The following is a 20,475-nucleotide window of genomic DNA, read 5'->3' on the forward strand; positions in this document are numbered from 1 at the left end:
GTGTCTAATACAGTATATTTTTATAATCAAATCCTAAATACACTAATAACTATAAATTATAGTTAGTATGATATTTACATTGACATTGTTAGTAATTTTATATATCACAGTACATTAAATATTCACCTTACATTCATGATCATTTAAGCCGACAGTGGCAATGAGGAGTATTAGATATCAGGGAGATATCAGGGATAATTCCACATTTATATTCCATATTAAGAAGATTTAAACATGCATAGTAGAGAAACAGATTAAATGAAGCAATCATTTCACTATCCTACCTATTGATTGTCTTTGGCCAGTGAATAACTAAAGCAGTGTGCTGCATTACAGGTAACATATTTGGAAGAAATACCATGTGTTCTGAATGGCTGCATGTGTACATACATTCAGTTCACTTTTCATTTTTGACATATACTGTATGATCACACTGCCAGATGAGTAACTTGGAAATATTTAATGAATAAACACATTATGATGAGAGGTGCAGTGTATATGAATTAAACTCCCTGCTAGCCTCCATGTAATTTTTTTACCTGGATCCAATTAAGGGGCATGTCAGCATTTTGCCTCCTGCCAATGGATTGCTAATGGATTGCTGTGTATTAAACATCAAGCTGTGAGGGTGAAGCTGCCTTGAGTACAAGGGCAGGCCCAAAGCCCAGGAATGTAAGATTTAACAAACAACTATTTGCATGAATTATCCTGCCTGAATATCTTTGTTGTTATGTTGCCCTGCAACTATCTGATGTATCATAATATTAAAGCACAAATGCCATCATTTTGTCTTTTCAACGTTTTCTGTGCCCTCTAATACAAAATGATACCATACCAGTAGTCAGTAAATGTGTTCTCCAATTCTCTTTTTTTGCATTTGTGTGTTTATGAACTGAGATGACTTCTACGAAGCCTCTTAGAAGGTGTATGCTGGTATTTATTTTAGTTTTACTCAGGACAACATCCATTGATATATTTTTTTATTATCATGTTGATAAATTTAAGTATAAAACATAATTATTCTGTTTTATCTAAATATTCAGTACATACAAGGTACCCTACACAATAAAAACAGTAACATATTTTACAATAAATTTTACAGGGAGATTAAAAATACATCAGATGTACAACATGTACAAATTTTCATATTACAGCAATTTCAGTTGAGTACATACATACATTAATGCTGAGTGTCTTTCAGTCTTTTATATCAAGTACACGGTCATGAATCCATAAACAGGGCTGGTAATTAATGTACAGTGTTATTTTGAGGATTTATATTATAAAGCCACTTGGTCACTTCATGCTGTTTTTATAAAAATATCCTCCTTGTATATAGCAATGGAATTAGCACCCTGAGGTGCCAATCAGTGGGCAAGCAACATACCAAGAATACTAATATTTTGGCATATAGGCCTAATACATTGCAGTATCATTGCATAAAGCGCATAACTGCATTGAGCATTCCACAAACAACACGATCAGGAACAGAGCAGATCTGATTCTTAAAATATTGTCAGATAATATCCTGCAGTTTGGCATTTTGTTTTAACATTTCCAAAAAAAAAGCTGCCAGGTGACTGTATTGTTTAAAAAGCAAGTTTTCAGATAGATGCATTTACAGAATATGAAAATACGTGTCCATGTAATAAGGCAATATATTGTGTATGACTACGTGTTTTTGTGAACTTGAAATTAACAACCACATACAAATGAAAACACCCTGTAAAATAACCGTGCACAGGTGGAAAGTATTGAATTTTTCTGCCCTAAAAACATATTATTGTAGATAAAGACAAAAATCATAGTATTCTAAAATTCATTTTTATTTACAAATACTGTAATATGACAATTTAACACTGAAATGTAGGACAATACCATACCACTATGTATGATAGAAACATGTCTGTTACTTGCTATTTGCATTGCACTTCATTCACCTGCAATTTCCATTTTAGTTCTTCATTAGTAAAAATATAAAGAAATGACAATGTCATTGTGCATAATGAAATCTGGTTACAAAAGAAACATTTTTTAAAATTATAGACCGTTTTAAAACATCTTTCTCTTTTGTTGCCCTAGTATTACCTCCATTAACTGCAGCAAAACAAAAACACATTAAATGTGACTAATACTTTAGGGCTTGGAATTAATCTGTAATACTAAATAGCATAGCAACTATTAAATCAATTTAAAAGAAAACAAATGTAAATACATTTTGAATAACCTGAAACAATCTAATAATGGTGTAGACAAATATTTCTAAAATCTAATATTAGAACAGAGATTGCAATGGAATGACAGCCGGGTGTGAAGGAAGCATTGGTGAAAACACTGCGGAGCGTGGTAAAGCGTGGATGGTCAGGGAGGTTGGATGCAATGCAGCTGGTGCCACCACTGGCAGCTGAGAAGCTGGTATGAAGGGATGGTGGCTACCTGGGCACATTTCTGCTCCTAAAGACAAATGAGGCAGAGGTGGTCGAGGCAATGGAAAGACCTGTTGAACGATCTGAGGTTGGGGCTGGAGGAAGGAACATGTCGCCGCTGCCATGGCAGCAGTGTGATGCTGGAAGATGGTGTGCTGGATCGTGATGGAGGCTGAGGACATGGGCTGGGGCAGGTGCACAGGATGTAGAACAGGAGGTGACACAGGAAGGGGGGGAGCTGCAAGGATTGGTTTCAACATGGCAGGAAACCTCTGGGCATGGAACACCTGCCTGTGGGCTTGGACGTGCAGGGTTTTGTGTTTCTCCATGTCCTCCGAAGAAAGCAGTAAACTTTGGCAAGAGCCTGGGAAAGACCCAGTCATCTGTGCTGACCTCACACTCTCATAGTTGATTTTTGCATCTTGACATTGAAAAGTCTGATGACATTTCTGATGGTGGCTGTTAGGCCTGAACTGACATGAATGGCTGCGAGCGACGGTTTCTAAATCTTGTCCTCTAAACTGCATCACTTCTTTGCAGGACTGCTTTTCAAAACGTGTTTTTTCAGAACTCTTCTCATTTCTTATTTCTGGTCTTACATTATGATTATAATTTGGACTTGTGTTTTTACTTTCAGTTACAAAACTAGAGCTCTCTGTTTGATCAGCTTGCTTCACAAGCAAAGATTCGGGTGAAGTGCTATCGCTGTTGGAAGAGCTTACAACCTGAGAGGGTGTGGAATTACTAACACACTCAGTGTACATAACCACTTCTTGGATCACATTGTTTTCAAAATTATCAGTTAAGAGATTGAAGGAACTTTCAGAGCTTCCATTAACCTCTGGAAAAACAGTTGTCAATCCATTTTCAGACTCAATTGTTTCCGTTGCAGAATTTCTAGAAAGACTTTCCATACATACACTCTGATTGCCTGCATGAATTTTTCTCCTTCTTTTCCTTCTCCTACTCTGTTTATAAACACCAGGTCTGTTTAGAGCACAGGAACTTTTACCCAACGAAGTACATGTCATGCACAACCTTCGTTTCAAACATGGCTCTTCTAATTCATTTTGACACCCATGTCTTCTTTTTAAGAATTGGGTATGTTGTTTGTTGTTTTCTTCTCCACATCTTAGAGGCACTTCATCTGACCTTCCATGGATAATGCATGGTTTTTCTTTGCAAGCCATATCACAGCAATATGTGCAGCGTCCCGTTGTGTTCATCTGCTCTGTTGATGGATTATATAGATTTTTTTCACTGCTCCTGAGTACCACTTCATGATCAGTGCAGCTTTCATTAAAAAATGTTTCAGTGCCTGCTGTGCTATTTATGCTACCTGCTGCTTTCGTCTTCATTCTTGCTGTATCCATCGCTTTGTTACTGCCACTGCCATTTTGCTCTTGATTTTGATGTGATTGCTTTGACTCTTCTAATGGCTCAACTTCTGCTGAACTGTCACTTCCAAATTGGTCATTAAATCCGTCTATACACTTTCCCTGTTTGGGGAAATGCTTATATTTCTCTGTATCAATGTCATTTTTGTTTCTTGCCTTTTGTGTTTCATTAAGATGATACATTGCTTTCCTCCTTCTCCTCCTTTTGCAAGTTTGGTAGTCTTGCCTGTCCTGCTTCCAAGATTTGTCTGAACTTTTTTTCCAATTTTTTGAACACTTACTAGAGTGTTTGTGCTTTTTCTGTCTAGTATCTATGCTTGAGTGTCGTTCATGTGACTGATTGTTATTTATTTGCAAAGATTCACCTGGCTCCTGAAAATTGATATTTTGCTTTGCAAAATCAATATCTTTTTGCATAGGATTGTAGCCACAGCCATCTGAAGGCTTTGTGCTGTGCTTATCACAATGTGAGAGCTTTTCTGTACCCCTAAGAGCTGTGTTAACGCAAGAATTATCATCTGTCAGGGGATCTTTTACTGCTGGCTTAACAGCATGTGATTCAGTTGCTTTTCCCTTGTTACTCTCTGATTCAGCTTTATACCTTGAAGATTTAAAGTCAAAATGAAGAGGATTACAGCTGTAGGATAAAGGGGGCTCTGTTTTTGTAAAAGTCAACATTTCTGAGGGCCACTGAAGTATAGTTGTCCCATCTTTACTTAAGACTGAGGAAAAAGGTTTATTTGGCTTCACAAATATACATGGGTTTTTATCTGTGCGGTTTGTAACTTTTTCAGTGGACTCTGAGCTATGCAGCTCTAAGCTAGGAATCTCAGTACCATTCAGCGGTGAAACACTCAGAACCCCAGTCCCATTTTCTTCTGAAATGTTTATGCCCATTTTTGATCTCTCTGCTAACTGTTCACTAGTTTCTGATTGAAATTCCCTGACACTGCTTTCAATTGAATCTGGCAAAGTTTCTGTAAGTTCAATCTCTTTGTTGCTTATATTTTCAGGAAAGGTGGGCAATTCAGATGAAGAGGAGATTTCTGTGTCCTCGGGATAAATCAGAAAGGTACATAAACTTGAATTGGGGTCTGTGTTGTTTGGTGTCACAGACACATCATATGGCCTTTGGACCTGTGAAGTGGCACTTTTGTCGCTGAAATTTTCCTGTTGATTGTCAGCGATGTGAATTTCTTCCCTGTTATTTTGTCCTTTTACTGCTGTAGGAGTACCGGCTATATTGCAGTCACTCAGAACTACCCTGTTTTTCTGTCTAAAGCTTAGTTTCATTGATCCTTCCTCAGCGTTCTCACAGAAGACAGCTGCAGATGATTCAAGTTTGACAGACACTTTCTTTGGAAATGAAAAGGAAAACCCAATTTTTTGTCCATAGCCTTGTTTCTTTGTTGTGCTGTCATGTGGTCCTTCAAATTGTTCACTCTGGCAGGCAAGCTGGACAGGGGGTGCGTCCTTAACTTCTCCTGCACCACATGGAGGAATCACTTTGATGTGTTCTGTTTTCCCATCACCAAATGAATGGGTTCCATTGTACATTTCCTTAAAGCTATCTTCCACAGCCACAGTAGTCGACTTAAACATTGGTCCACTTCCTGGAGCACTGAGATACAGACAAAAAAGGCTTAATGTAAACATAAAACAGAAACATCCAGAAGAAAATGTCAAAACATTCATAAACCACGAGTTTTACTTTCTTAAAATTAGACAAATTTAATATTGCTAAAACTAAACACTAACCTAAAAAGTTTCCTATTTAAAAACTACACATAGACAAGTCTCTATTCTATAAAAAAAGTAATTCTAAAGTATTTTCAGTAATCATCATAAAAGATCTGCACCCACCATTGAACCTCTTTCCGTTGTTCTGCCAGTTCATGTAAACGTTTAAGAGCTTTTTCCTGCTTCTTTTCATCTTTTCTTGATTTAGAAGCAACATTTCTGGCAAATTCTCTGTGTTTCAGTTCTTTAAGTCGCTGTTGAAAAAAAAGAGATAATTTTTTTAGATCTCCAAATGTATAAAGAATTGTTAGTTTGTGTGCTTATTTTCCTTAAAATGTGTTTTAAAAGTCACTTTACAGAGAATCTTTTTTCAGAACCATCCATTATTCAGGGTAGTTATCTAGTTTTATGAGACATTCAGAAACACACCAGCTGCGATTTAGAATGTCTTCAGTATTAAAGAAGGTAATAAAGGTGTTTACATGCTAATGTTATGCTTCATCAAACCCATTTTCTACATAAATGAAAAGTAGTTTCAAATGAGATTGCTCAATTGCATGAAATTGCCCAATTTATTTAAAATAATACCATTAGATGAGCATTTACACTTGGCTTCCCAGTTCTATTTCTTATCTGTTTTGAATCTCAAAGTGGTATTATATGTCTTTTCCCTGTCATCTGTAAAGAAGTTGTTCATAAGTGGTACCCTCTACATTACTTGTGTGAATTACACCATGTTTCCATGGATTATTTTTCTACACCTTACCAGCATGGTATACAAACCATAGAGTTATAGAAGCATGCTAGGATGTCCCCACAAAAGCTGTTTAATCATGTACTGTAGATAGCTGAAATGATGCAACATATCAAACTGTAACCGTGGCAACAGCTACAGTTACTTTTAGTGACCATTTCCACTTTCTGTTATTTTACACGAGACATCTAAAAGATAAAACAAAGCAGTGGAAACCCCAACAGTATTTTTTTGTCTTGTGTGAAGCCTCATGGATACAGAGGACACATGTATGGAAGGATCCTGACATAACACAGTGCTGGTTTTGCAGAGTACAGCTTTTTATAAAATTCATTAAAACAATCTGACATACTTTCACAACAGCAGCACAATAAAGTATATGCTACATTATCATGGAAATGTGGTATTTGAATTCTTATTTCAGTATTTATTGGGACCATCACATATCTAATACACAAAAACTATCAAAAAACCTTGACACATTAAGACATACTGAGCTACTACATCACATAATGTATTTTCATACTGTATGTATCAACACATTGTGGAATTGTTTAACTTACTTTCTGTACTTCTGAATGAAACAATTAATATTTATATTTGTGTGAAAACTTACAGGTCCAGTATTTCTACTATTTATTTGACAGGTACAATATTTCTACTCATTATTTCCTGTAAAGGCATGCTGGTATAACGGACATAATAACAGTATTCTGTGTGACGACATCATACTAAAATGATCACAAAGTGCTTTAACAATAAAGATAATGGTTACACAAATACAAAAGTATATTCATTTATGCTGCTACTTGAAGTTGCCAGTGATTCTATTTGCACTCAGTGTTCTGATGTTGTATGTGTATTTTCATGTCTCAGGTTACAGCTGTAAGCCCCACAGACCCATGTGGAGTGAAATAAGAAGTGTAAGCAGACAATTTAGACTCGCCCACCTTTGGACCACATTCAATTATTAAGATGTTACAGACCACTCAGGCTCCCACAGGCATCTTGACACTGGCTGGAGAAGAGGGGCATCCCTTGCTAATGGCACCACAATCTTGCAAGCATCCAGCAGGTCACAGGAGGTAATGTGGGGCTGGAGCTGACAGGACTCTGGTCAAATAATTCATCCCTACCCTTGATGAAACTTGGTAAAACCTGAAACCAGATGCCTGGATCACAGAACCAAACGAGTGCCCTTAACAATTGAGTCACTTGGCAGCTTCCACCCCACCCCCATCCTGCACTAAGTTTGACCCATGATATCACAGCCATGTGATTTGTCTGCTGTTGTGCAGCTCCTACAGGGCTATCAATCAATGCCTTTTCCCATACCATTTCTCTGCATGCCACCAATTAATGGCTACTGCTGTGTCATTGGATTTTTCTCACTGGATATCAGAAACTTGAATAAGCAGTTTTATAGCAAAGAATAAAAACGTTTAACCTTAAACATGTATTGGTCCCTAATAATGCAACAGTTTTATAATGATCTACAAAAAAATATAAATACAATATTAATACCAAAGGACAGCTAAAATACTATGACTCTGCCATTTAACTGTACTGGGAGATGAAATTATAATTATGAAAAGATAGCCTTAGCACCTTGTAAAAAACCTCTCAATAAACACCTAATAATCCTAAAAAAGAAACAAGAAAAAACAACGATTTGGGAAACTGAGAACTGTTATTTCGTATTTCATAGCAAGCAAAAATCATGAAATATTTTTAAAAATCAAGTTTAAAAAACAACTAGTCAAGTTCTATTTAATAATCACAACTAGGCAACAGCTCAAAGTGTAACTCACTAGCAACAGCCCAGAGACTGCAGCCCATGACGTATTTCAGTTGTGACGTGCAGTAAAATTTGGCATCAGAGTAAATTGTGATTTTCTGAGAGGATAAGAACACCATAGAGGACACAAATAGAAGGAAGCCATTTAGCCCATTTTGCCGATTTGGTTTCATGTTTCCTGCTTCTCCCCAGGCATGAAATCCCCTTGAGACTCGCCCAAGAAAAGGAACTATAGAGTGTAGCCAATCAAATATAATGTGCATCTCTTTACTTGTACTGTACCTGTAATGTACATATTGTACAGTGCCTTACATGCCTGTAAGAGGTAATCAGAATACCTCAAAAACCAGGCAAACAAAGGGGGTTGACATGCAAACTCTACAGACCCATGTGCCTCAAACTAAAATTAAATCCAGGCTCCAGTAGAGCTAAACAGTACAGTACAGTATGTCACTGTGGATGCAGGATGAAATGTGTTTGTCCCAGTCTTGCTGGAAAAAACATACCTTATCTTCACATTCTGGAATATTTGTGCTCGTGAGAATCCTCTTAAAATAGTCTTAATTCCATTCTTCTTGACAAATGTTTTCCAACTCTAAATTTTCATCATTATTGCTCAAGCTGTAGCATGCAGCACAAATTCGTGTAACAATAACGATTGAATATTTTCACCATGAGGTCTGTGTTTACATTTAAAACATCTGGGATAGTTATACTGTTCTGGACAAATATTATTTCTATGTATTAAGAAGAATAATTTGAATATTGAAACTGTCGGTTATTCCTGCCATACAGTACTAGACTATCCCAGAATCTTATAGTTCCAAGTACACAGAGGTGGAGTATGGGTTTTAAAGACAATTTTGTTAATATTCTTCCTTACAGTCATTCTTGTTTTACTAAGCCTTCCTAATCTGTATATTGACACATATTAAAGGATTGTTCAAGACTCCTCTGACTATTCAGTAGTGGAACAAGGAATAGAGTGAAGAAAAATGAACAAAATCTCTCTCAGTTCCAGTTACACTTTGCATCGCCTAGTGTTTTAAAAGTTTTCACCTGTGCTATATTTGTAAGCAGCCAAGGGAATTTCATGACCATTAAACATTCTGCTCAGGCAACCAGATGTTATATATAGTTCAGTGCTGCTGTAACCTTTCTTATTTGAAGCAGCTTCAGTGATTGCATTTATAGTCATTTGGATTCATAGCTGAGGAAGTCATCCGGTCACATCAGATATAATTTTGTCATGTTAACTGGCTTCAGTTCTTACAATAGGCTCACAGGGGTAACTGATTTGATCCCTTCTGGATAACATTTACACACTGCTGATTTTGTGTGGGTTGTACAGATCAGAGTTTAATGTGCTTGTCTGAGAGAAACTGCCTTGCAGAAAATAGAAGCTGTTGGCTAATGCTAAAATTATGTTCCTGTTGAGGTCTAGAAAGGGCACTTGTCCATCTTTCCTAATTGAATAATAATTGGAAAAAATATATAAGAAGTATAAAAGTTTTAAAATGAAATATAACTTTATGTAATACATTTATGAATATGTAACCTGTAATCTTTGCTGAAATGGTTATACAGTATTGGAAATACAGTACAGAAACAAAGGTGAGGAGAGGAAAGTCAACAAAAAAGATGAAGCAAAGGTTTCAGAGGAGTTACTGTTCATGCCCACTGAGTCCATTTTGTGTTAATGTGTATCTGTCTTGAAAGTTATTCATAACATCATTAGCAATGGTCACATATTATGAATTTATGATGAGAAGCATGACCAGTTTTGAAGGTTTAATGTCAGCTTTCTGCTGTAATTCTGCTGTACGGAAGGGGAACAAGGGCATTGTCAATATTAAAAATGTGTTTAAAATTGCTTTTTACAGATCTGTTTATTTGATTTTGTATGCCCATTTACATACACTGTGATTCCTAAAAAATTATGACCGAAAGTAGTTTTTACCATTTTAGAAATTGTCACATACTCTACTGCTTGCTGTTTTATTATAGGTTTGTCAAAGGGAAAGTTTGATGATGTTTAATTCCATTTTCACATGATTGATGAACCAGTGTTTAATATTGCCATTAATACCTATTGACTGGAAAAGTAGCGTTCATCCATGCAAAGGGTGACAAAACTTAATCTAGTAATTATAAACCTATAAGACTTGCTTCTATCACATGCAAGGCTGTAGAATCAATAATTAGAAATAAATAAAAAAAATAATTAGAGGATTATCTGTATGGAAATGGAATTCTAGGGAATACTTAACATGTTCAGAAAATATACAGCAGGTCTTGCCTGTTACAGTTTTTTGAACAAGTAACAGCAGTAAACAATGCAAACCAAGCATATGATATATGTTTGGACTTCAGAAGGTGCTTTAATAAAATAGTAAAGAACTGGATACGAGCAGGAAATAGAGAGTACAAATAAAAAGTGATTGCTTTGAAGTGGGGTGATGTAATTGTTGTCTTACCACAGGGATCCATGTTAGGACCACTTCCTGACTTATACTTTATCTATGATTTGGATTCAGGCATAGTGAATTCAATTCATATCAATGATGTGGATTCAAGCATAGTTTACACTGGTTAGGTCTGCAGATAATAGTAAATTAGGAGGATTAACAAACATTATAGAAATTGGAAAATGTTTAGATACAATTAAAGACTGGGCACAGTTGGCAGATGATATACAGTAAGTTAACAAATGCAGAGTATTATGTACAGGTAAAAATAATTAACCTACAGTACAAATATAAAATGTGATACTTAAAATAAAACACAACATACAACCAATATTTACAGTAGTTGTTCATGTTATTTACTGTACTGTATATTTTTCAGATAATGTGGGGAAGCAGTAAAATAAACAGAATATTAGGATATACTTTATAAAGTGCATAATTTAAATCAAAGAATGTTATACTTACATTGTAAAATACACTAGTTGGAACATTGTGTGTAATCTTGATCAACACATTATACTGCATTATCCATGTTCAAAATAATTTTTAAATAATGTAAAAACTGAGAACATCTCTTCACATAAAGCTTTGTTGATGTCTAAAATAAGTTACCCAGCCATATTGTAGAAGCTGATACCATCATTTCTTTGAAAAAATGGGTGGATGAAATCCTTGTTATCAATTTGTTTCTAGCAACCAAACAAGCAAGACATGTCAAATGACCTTCACTTTTTTGTAAAGCATCTTGTGTTGTTTTGAACAATACATTAGGATTGTCCCTCGAGTGAACAAAAATAATATTAATTCCCTTTTTCACTTATATTTTCCAAATCATATGAAGATGGCCATTACTACTTGCGTAAATATATTTTCTCCATTATTCAAATGATTTATGTCTTTTCTTCAAACTTTTCAGTTGAGTGGAGAGTTTTGTCTCTTTGTCTTTCTGTGATATTAATTTGAATTCCTCATCTGTGATCATAGCTCACTATATACAGTAGTAAGATTTAGACACTCGTTAACAATGGTTTTATAAATAAGGTTAAAAGGTTAAAAACGCTGTTAGTATCTTAATAGTGGGATTTGGACACAATGTTAATTTTTCTGAATAATATCCAAAGTGTATTCTGTTATTCCTCGTAAAACACAATGTTGACGATTAAAATAAACAAATTGTGCAAACAATTTGTAGACAATTTGGCTGACATGTTTTTAATGAACCCACTGGCATAATTGGCGATATTGTTATGTTTCATCCAAAATTATACAGTATATTATATAAAGAGTAATGTAGAAAAAGTATTCTGCTATAATAAATGTATTACATTGGCATATCTTATTTTTCATTTTTATAACTATGTACAAATTCTAATTATGGTTTCCGAAATCTAATTATGAAGCTAAATGCATTCCACATTGAAAAGGACATTTAGTTCATTAAATTGTAATGGAGAATTAATATTTAATAAATTATAACCCACATAATGGCTGTAACTTTTAACTTTTAAGACTAACACAATTTACCATGGAAATTAAATAATTACAAATGTAACTTCAATTTTGTAAAACTCAGTGGCCATATTAATCCTTTTCACTAACTGAACTTTTCATAATTATTTTAATGGCTTTTTACAAATTTCCCAGTAAAACTATGAAGAGGAACATGTTTCAGCCAAGAACACGGAACTGAGAGCAAAATTTCAAAGTACGCAAAAGAACAGAATATTTGTCTCATAAAAGTCCCATAAAAGAAAAAGAATCAAGAAGTGTGAATTTGTTTCCAACTCTTAGACTACTTATACATTAGGAAATTAAAAAATTAAAAAATGATTCTGTAATGAACTGTTATGTAACTTATGATCAGGTCTCACACGAGAAGAAAGAACAGTAGGAAAAAGTCTTACTGTATGTCCCTCACACTTTTCGTTAACACTTTTCAAATATCTAGCATTGTAATGAGAACTAACACTATTATTACTGATGTGACTAAGAGTTTATCAAAATCAAAAATTTAAGCTAAAGGCATTTTTCTGGATAACTAACAAAGTAGCACTTAACATATCTGCAGCATCTGTCAGTACTAAGTAACCAATAAGTGGTGTTCGTGTATTTCTAGTAACTAGTGAAGAAATCTTTCTCTGGCACACAGCAACCTGTGTTTCAGTAATTTAGTGTGGTAACAATACATTCACTTATTAGTGATTCTACACTGAAGAGTCACCAGGCAGACAATTTTAATAAAGAAACCATGCACCTCTTTTTGGGAGATGCAATCCACAGAATTAATGATATGGGAGTACTTGAACATTAACTTATTTTTATCCCTCCAAATGTCCAACCACAAATATATTGATACAAAGAATACAGTATGCAAACACAAAGATCATAGACATTTTTGTTTTCTTAATTGCTTTTTTCACCTAAGGAATATATACAGACTCCAAAAGAAAGTAAATTAAAGTAAGTAAAAGTAAGAAAGTAAGTATAACAAGGAGATAAGTTTTTGACACTTTTTGATAAAATAATTTTATATCGAAAACAAAGTATCTGATGCAAAAAGCTTCCTTTTCTGTATCAAAATATTCTCTAAACACAATAGATTATTTTGTAGTCAAAGAAGGTTCACAAATCATAAAGGGGCATTACCTGTTTGTGTGCATGATCATATGAATTAATGTGATTGTCGAACTCCTGGTGTTTGTAGTACTGCTTGTCACACAGTTCGCAATAGAAGTTGGCCTTTAGGTCTTCTAAAGCTTTTGCCATAGTCTTTTCCTTCTCAGCATAATCCTAGGAAAAGTAAATACAAATGTAATCTCCAAAAAATATAGTTACAAATGCAGGTCTTTTCTATAGAAGAGTAAAATATTGAACAAAATATAGCAACCCTTCAGAAAGCTTTTCAAATTGTATTGAATCAGTATACAACTTTATTCAAGCTTCAATTATAAGATGAACAGAACAAAGAAACAGAACAAAATACATTGAAAAAGAAATAGTCGTTGTGAGGCTTGAAGTAGCTACATAAGAAAAGAACAACTATGATTTGTTTTAATTATAATCATTTAAGCTTTGTGTTTCACTTTTATTTTATATTCCTTACTCATATTTGGCAAACTATTGTTTTTTGCTACCAACATTTTTACAGTAGGAGTAGTTATTTGATAGCATGACACTAATACTTGTGTACTTTATAAAACTACTACTACTAATACAGTACTATTAATGAGCACATTTCAAGACACTTTAAGTGCTGTACAATAGCAAATATGAAATACACAACAGAAACAAAATGAAAAAACACCTTAAAAATTCACACAGTAAACTCAAGAACAAAACTAAATGATGCATTAAAAAGCTTTACTAAAATTATGGGTCTTTAAGTCATTTGAAATTGTCGACATTAATGGAATTGGGGAGTAAATTCCACAGTGTTTTGGTGCTGCACATTAAATGCTCTATTGCAATTGTGTGTGAGCTGGTCTTTGACAAAGTTAGAAACTCTAAATAATCGCATCTCAGATGTAAAGCTGCTTACTATACTAACACAACAACTCCCTAAAATAAAATGAAGCCAAAACAGTAAGTTCTATCCAATACAGGGTCATTGGGGAGCTGGAGCTTATCACTGTGAGAAATGGACACAAGGTAGAATACATCCTAGATGGGATGCAAGTCCATTGCAGGACACCACCATACATACATGGCCACTGTATGCACATACACCTGAGCTAATTTTCTCAGAAGCCAATTAACCTACCAGTATGTCTTTAGGCTGTGAGAGGAAACTGCAGCATCTGGAGAAAACCTACTTGAACACAAGGAGAATATACAGTACGTACTCCACGCAGACAGCACCCAGGGCCGGGTTTTGGTGTTCGTAGGCCCTAGCACTTTCACTCCAAAATGTGCAAAAAGTGGGGTAAACAGGAAGTGAATTATTCCGATTGACGTGATGCACTTTAAACTCTTCTAATGCTAAACCACATGATTGATGGAGCGAGTAGACCGACCATCACCTTGATACTTCTTGTTTCTAGAACAGCCGCTAGATAGCTTTTGATTATTAATTTGGAGCACCTAGAGTCGATTGCAAGCATGTTGTTTCAGCGTTTTTCGTGAGTCCCTGGGGTTTCCCTCCTTCGTAGGCCCTACAAATTCCATGGGCCCTAGGCATTGTGTCTACGGTGACTAATGGGAAATCCGGCACAGACAGCATCCCAAGAACTGAATCCAGGGCAAGATATCAAATATTTTTCTTGTATGTGACCAGGAGGTCTTTAATGCTATATAATTCTGGATAAACTGAAGTTTATTTAGTGGGTTTAGAGAGCAAGGTTACACAGGTGGAAGAAAGATTGTCATGATCGCTAACCCCTCCTCTTAAGGTAGCTCCAGTCCTTCCTTGTTCCCTCCCATTGTTTGCACCTGATCCCTATTCCCGTTCCCCCTTAAAAGCCAGACGCGGACCTCACTCCTGGTTCCTCATTGATTTCCACATCATGAGAGCCCAGGGTCTTGCTGCGTCTGGCTCCGTTATGCTTTTAACTTTCTGTTCCTAGTTCCTGGTTCCCCTCGCCGGTTCCGACCCGGTTCGTGTTTTAACTCCCTGGATGGATCCCCTGGCCTTGGACTCTACCCTTTGTCTCGGATTACTCTTTTGGATTTCCTTGTTCGCCTGGACTCACTTCCCCTGGACACCTGCACTGCATGGACACGCCCCCCGTCTCCAGACCTTTTTCCTGCATGACTATTTTTCCCCTTGTGTCTTCACTATTCTGGATCGTGTCGTCTGCATAGGGCCCAGAAAGAACTGTTCGTTACAAAGATACCATTGTCTGTCTTCTGTCCTATTTAAATTTGTACTGTATATGTTGTATGTCTGTCTCCTGTGTGGTTCTGCTGTACTGACAGAAAATTCCACCAACTATTGTTGCGTGGCAATAAAGAATAATCTAATCTAATCTAATCTAATCTAATCTTGTGATATTTCTAGCATTTGCTTCAGATGCTAGCAAAGCGTGAAAAGTAATGCCAGGGCTTCTTATTTATGAATATTTCTAAATTGACTTGCTTTTCACATAAGCCTTGAAATATATGCAATATCATATACTGTACTGTAAATATTTAGAAGTCTAGAAAATTCTGGAAAGCTCAGGTAGACAAAAAATAGCAAGTACTATGGAAATATATTGAGACTCAGATTTTCAAATTATACTATTTATGTTTTATAAAGCATTTGGTTAATATGTAAATTCCTCTTACAGTACAAACACAAATTGTATGGAAGATGTTTTAAAATAAAGCAGGTTACACGTAGAAAAAAAGCATAGAAGCAGGGAAGTGGTGGTGGGTTCCGTCAACTAGAAAATGTGATTTTCATTTTCAAGAGGTGAAAAAAGTATTTGATCAGCAGAAAAAAAATGTATAAAATAAGTAGAAGTTCAAAATGTGTAGGCTAACGTTTGTGTAATTTGTAGGTGAATAATAGGGATGGTGGAATTTTGGTGTTTTTCTTTTGTTGTTAGCTTTGGGATCAAAGCTATCAAAGTGATTACAAATGTTTCATAAAAACTACAATAAATATAGGACTGGTGCCTATGGCCTTTCTATCAATTTGGTTTGTTTCAGATTTAATAAGAGACACATAATATTAATGTCATTTTGATTTATGTTTATAATCTGCTAGGGAAAAAAATCCTCTAGGATCTTTGGTGCAGAATTTGTGCTTTGACAGAACAGTCCCCTTCAGTCTTTTCACTGGGCCTCTCATTTTCTCGTTTATTAAATATTGATTTACAACAAAATGTGTATGGGAGTTTTTCTACCAGGGGCAGAACATATTTCAAGTGTAATTTATTTCATTCTTAAAAGGCATCAAATTAAAGATGTAGGGATTCATGCAGGTTTAAAAAACTGCATATTTACTCAAAGGGGCTTACTCAAAATAGGCTCTTGGTGAAACAGTACGTATCTAACGTATTTTTAGAAGACGAGTCTTCCATGTTAGTGGGTTTATGTAAAGAGCAGCAGTTGCACTGAGTTATGAGTATGAATCCTCTATTAGCTCATCATCCAATCATCCAATCACAATGCTAAAATAGACAGAACAATCTAACTATATAAATATAAAAAAAGGGCGAAGCGGTGGCTCTGTGGCTAAGGATCTGCGCCTGTGGCTGGAAAGTTGATGGTTCAAATCCCGCGGTCGGTAGAGGAACCCTATTCCTTTGGGCCCCTGAGCCCTTAACCCCAACTGCTCCAGGGGCACTGTCCAATGGCTGACCCTGTACTCTGACCCCAAGCGTCTCTCCCTATCTATGTGTCTGTGTCTCATGGAGAGCAAGCTGAAGTATGTGAAAAGACACTTTCCTAATTCAAGAAATTGTACTGTATATGGTTAATAAAGTGATCTTACCTTATCTTGCAGCCTCCCATTTCAAATTTTTGCACAAATACATTCTTACATGCATTATACATGGAAAAGACAGAATTAGAAATCATATGACCGTTCTTTCTCTTGTAGTGTTGTTTGGATGAAGAATTAATTAATATTCATATGGGTAATTCATGGCACCTGCTGCTCTTAACTATTACTATAACCTGGAAAGGTGTGATAGATGAATGATAGATGAATTCATATGTATACAAGATCATTTCAGGTTAGGCAACTAATACTGCTAAACAATTCATTGTAATTGGCAAGCATGATGAAGAATTTTCTGCTGTGTATCAAGAAGTGGGAAATTAATACAGTGTGATTTTGCTTAATAAATGGATTTATCATGAATGGAGCAAACAATGTAAATCTTCTCCATATTATATCAAGCTATCTTAAAATTTCGGCCGTGGAGCCTTCTTCAGGTGTGAGAGAGACAGGGCAGTAGGCAAAGGTAAAGTAGCGGGAGAACAAAGGTTGGGAGGGAGGAGGAGTGAGAGGCGGGAGCAGGGGACAGAAAGAGAGGCCAATCAAGAGGTGTGAAGTCAGAATGGGTGCAGAGAGGTGTGAAATGAAACTTCCAATGAATGGAGAAAATTTAAAAGAACAGTAATCTGTCGTTAAGGGAAGGGAGAATGTGTGATCCTAACTGCAGAATAATTTTAGTTTCGGTGGTCTTTCTGATGTATGAGTTCGGAAAACCGTCTTTGAGAACACAGACGGAGAGATTAGTGTGGTCGTGGCCGTCAGAGGTGAAATGAGAAACAATGGGCTTGGAGAGATCTTTAATCTTCACAGCCCTGACGTGTTCTCTGAAGCGGTCTCCGAGTCTCCTTCCTGTTTCTCCAATGTAGATGGCTGGGCATTTACTGCAAGAGATACAGTAAATAAGGTTGCTGGAGGTACAAGATGCTGTCTGGGTGATCCGGAATTGTCCTGAGGGGCCTTGAATGAGTGTGGTGGTGGCTGTGTACTTGCAGGTGATACAGCGAGCTCTGTTGCAAGGGAAAGTGCCTGGTGTGGATGGTTGTTGAGGGCGGTCAAGGGAGCTGTGAACAAGGAGATTACGCAGATTAGGTGGTCGGCGATATGAGATGATAGGGCGATCAGAAAAGAGGGCCCCAATGGAGGGATCATCCTGTAGGATGGAAAAGTTCTGGTTAATGGTCCTGGGGATAGGAAGTGTGTTAGGGTGGTAAGGAAGCACCAAGGGAATGCAGTTGTTACGGCGGGAGTTCCTGATCGGGTTGATGGTCCGGGGGGTGTTTTTGGCTCGGGCAAGGGCCCTGTAAATCACACTGCTGGGATATCCTCTGTTGATAAAAAATGAGTACATTTCGAGGGCTTGGTTCTCGAAGTCGATGTCGTCGCTGCATAGTCGTCGTAACCTAAGGAACTGTGAAAAAGGAAGAGAGTTTTTAGTGTGGTTGGGGTGAAATGAGCTGTACAGGAGGTAGCTGTGTGAATCCGTGGGTTTGTAATAAACTGAAGTGGACAGTCGGGGGTAGTTGATAGACAAGTGGATGTCTAGAAACGGAAGAGTGGTGGAAGATATGTTAACCGTATATTTGAGGGACGGGTGGAAGTTGGTGAAGTGGTGCAGGAAGAACTCAAGCTGATCGTTGGAGCATGTGGCGGCACCGACGCAGTCATCAATATATCGTTTGTAGAGGTCAGGGACATAGCCAGTGTAGGAGGCGAAGAAGCGTTCTTCTACCCAACAGGTCAGTGGAGTTGCCATGGGCACCAGAATGGGACCCAGCTATGCCAACATTTTTGTCGGCTGGGTAGAAGCGTTCTTGTACTCATTTTTTATCAACAGAGGATATCCCAGCAGTGTGATTGACAGGGCCCTTGCCCGAGCCAAAAACACCCCCCGGACCATCAACCCGATCAGGAACTCCCGCCGTAACAACCGCATTCCCTTGGTGCTTCCTTACCACCCTAACACACTTCCTATCCCCAGGACCATTAACCAGAACTTTTCCATCCTACAGGATGATCCCTCCATTGGGGCCCTCTTTTCTGATCGCCCTATCATCTCATATCGCCGACCACCTAATCTGCGTAACCTCCTTGTTCACAGCTCCCTTGACCGCCCTCAACAACCATCCACACCAGGCACTTTCCCTTGCAACAGAGCTCGCTGTATCACCTGCAAGTACACAGCCACCACCACACTCATTCAAGGCCCCTCAGGACAATTCCGGATCACCCAGACAGCATCTTGTACCTCCAGCAACCTTATTTACTGTATCTCTTGCAGTAAATGCCCAGCCATCTACATTGGAGAAACAGGAAGGAGACTCGGAGACCGCTTCAGAGAACACGTCAGGGCTGTGAAGATTAAAGATCTCTCCAAGCCCATTGTTTCTCATTTCACCTCTGACGGCCACGACCACACTAATCTCTCCGTCTGTGTTCTCAAAGACGGTTTTCCGAACTCATACATCAGAAAGACCACCGAAACTAAAATTATTCTGCAGTTAGGATCACACATTCTCCCTTCCCTTAACGACAGATTACTGTTCTTTTAAATTTTCTCCATTCATTGGAAGTTTCATTTCACACCTCTCTGCACCCATTCTGACTTCACACCTCTTGATTGGCCTCTCTTTCTGTCCCCTGCTCCCGCCTCTCACTCCTCCTCCCTCCCAACCTTTGTTCTCCCGCTACTTTACCTTTGCCTACTGCCCTGTCTCTCTCACACCTGAAGAAAGCTCCACGGCCGAAACGTTGTGTTCTCTTTCTTCTTTTTTTTCAGCATGGAATAAACCTATTACTTGTTCCTTTGCAGCCTACGCATGCTGACGCAGCTACCCACCTGAACTACAACTGCCTATCTTAAAATTTGGCTAGCAGCAACTTAAAAAGAGGTTTTAATGCACTGATATCACTCTCATTATGTGGATAAGCATCTTGTAGCATATAACATCATAGGCTACAGAAATTGCTAAAAAAATATATTGCTTTCTAAAGCCAGGAAATAACAATGTCACACAAAACAATTTTATTGAAATTTATTTAGTATTGTTTTATTATTTTACTAAGAAGTAAAAAATATTATAGCAAACGTAAAAGTCAAAGAAGAAATCTTGAAAGCAAAATAATCAGCAAGAGATGAAAACATGTAAAATAAAAATAATAACATAAAAGATAACAGGAAATAGGTGGTTAAACAAATATTGCATTTAAATCATTGACTGTGATGTACATTTTTTTTTGTAAAATGTTAACAGCCTTTTGAAACACCTGTTTCCTATTTTGATTAACCTATCAATGTTAAGGGGGTTAGAATAAAAAAGGTGTCTGAAAAATGAACCAGAAGATTTAAACAGAAAGCATTAATCTCTGAAAAGAAAACTGGAAGAGTGATTCAAAAATATATTATCTAAGCTCTATTACAGCAATGAAAACACACAAGGAAACAACTAACATAGAGCTATTAAAATT

The 20,475-nt window shown here is 36.9% G+C and overlaps 1 protein-coding gene across 1 annotated transcript in view; it reads right to left on the bottom strand.

Annotated features, from left to right (window-relative positions):
- Positions 1-1,012: 1,012 nt before the first annotated feature.
- Positions 1,013-20,475, bottom strand: part of znf804a (zinc finger protein 804A) — a 72,171-nt gene continuing 52,708 nt past the window's right edge. The window contains exons 2-4 of the mRNA XM_015358856.2: positions 13,230-13,373; positions 5,687-5,817; positions 1,013-5,444 (exon numbers count right to left, since the gene is read on the bottom strand). Coding sequence (XP_015214342.2) covers positions 2,276-5,444; positions 5,687-5,817; positions 13,230-13,373 — 3,444 coding nt within the window. The 3' untranslated portion in view covers positions 1,013-2,275. The remainder of the gene's footprint in view (positions 5,445-5,686; positions 5,818-13,229; positions 13,374-20,475) is intronic.

Source organism: Lepisosteus oculatus, chromosome 12, assembly GCF_040954835.1.
Source record: "Lepisosteus oculatus isolate fLepOcu1 chromosome 12, fLepOcu1.hap2, whole genome shotgun sequence".
Taxonomy (NCBI): domain Eukaryota; kingdom Metazoa; phylum Chordata; class Actinopteri; order Semionotiformes; family Lepisosteidae; genus Lepisosteus; species Lepisosteus oculatus.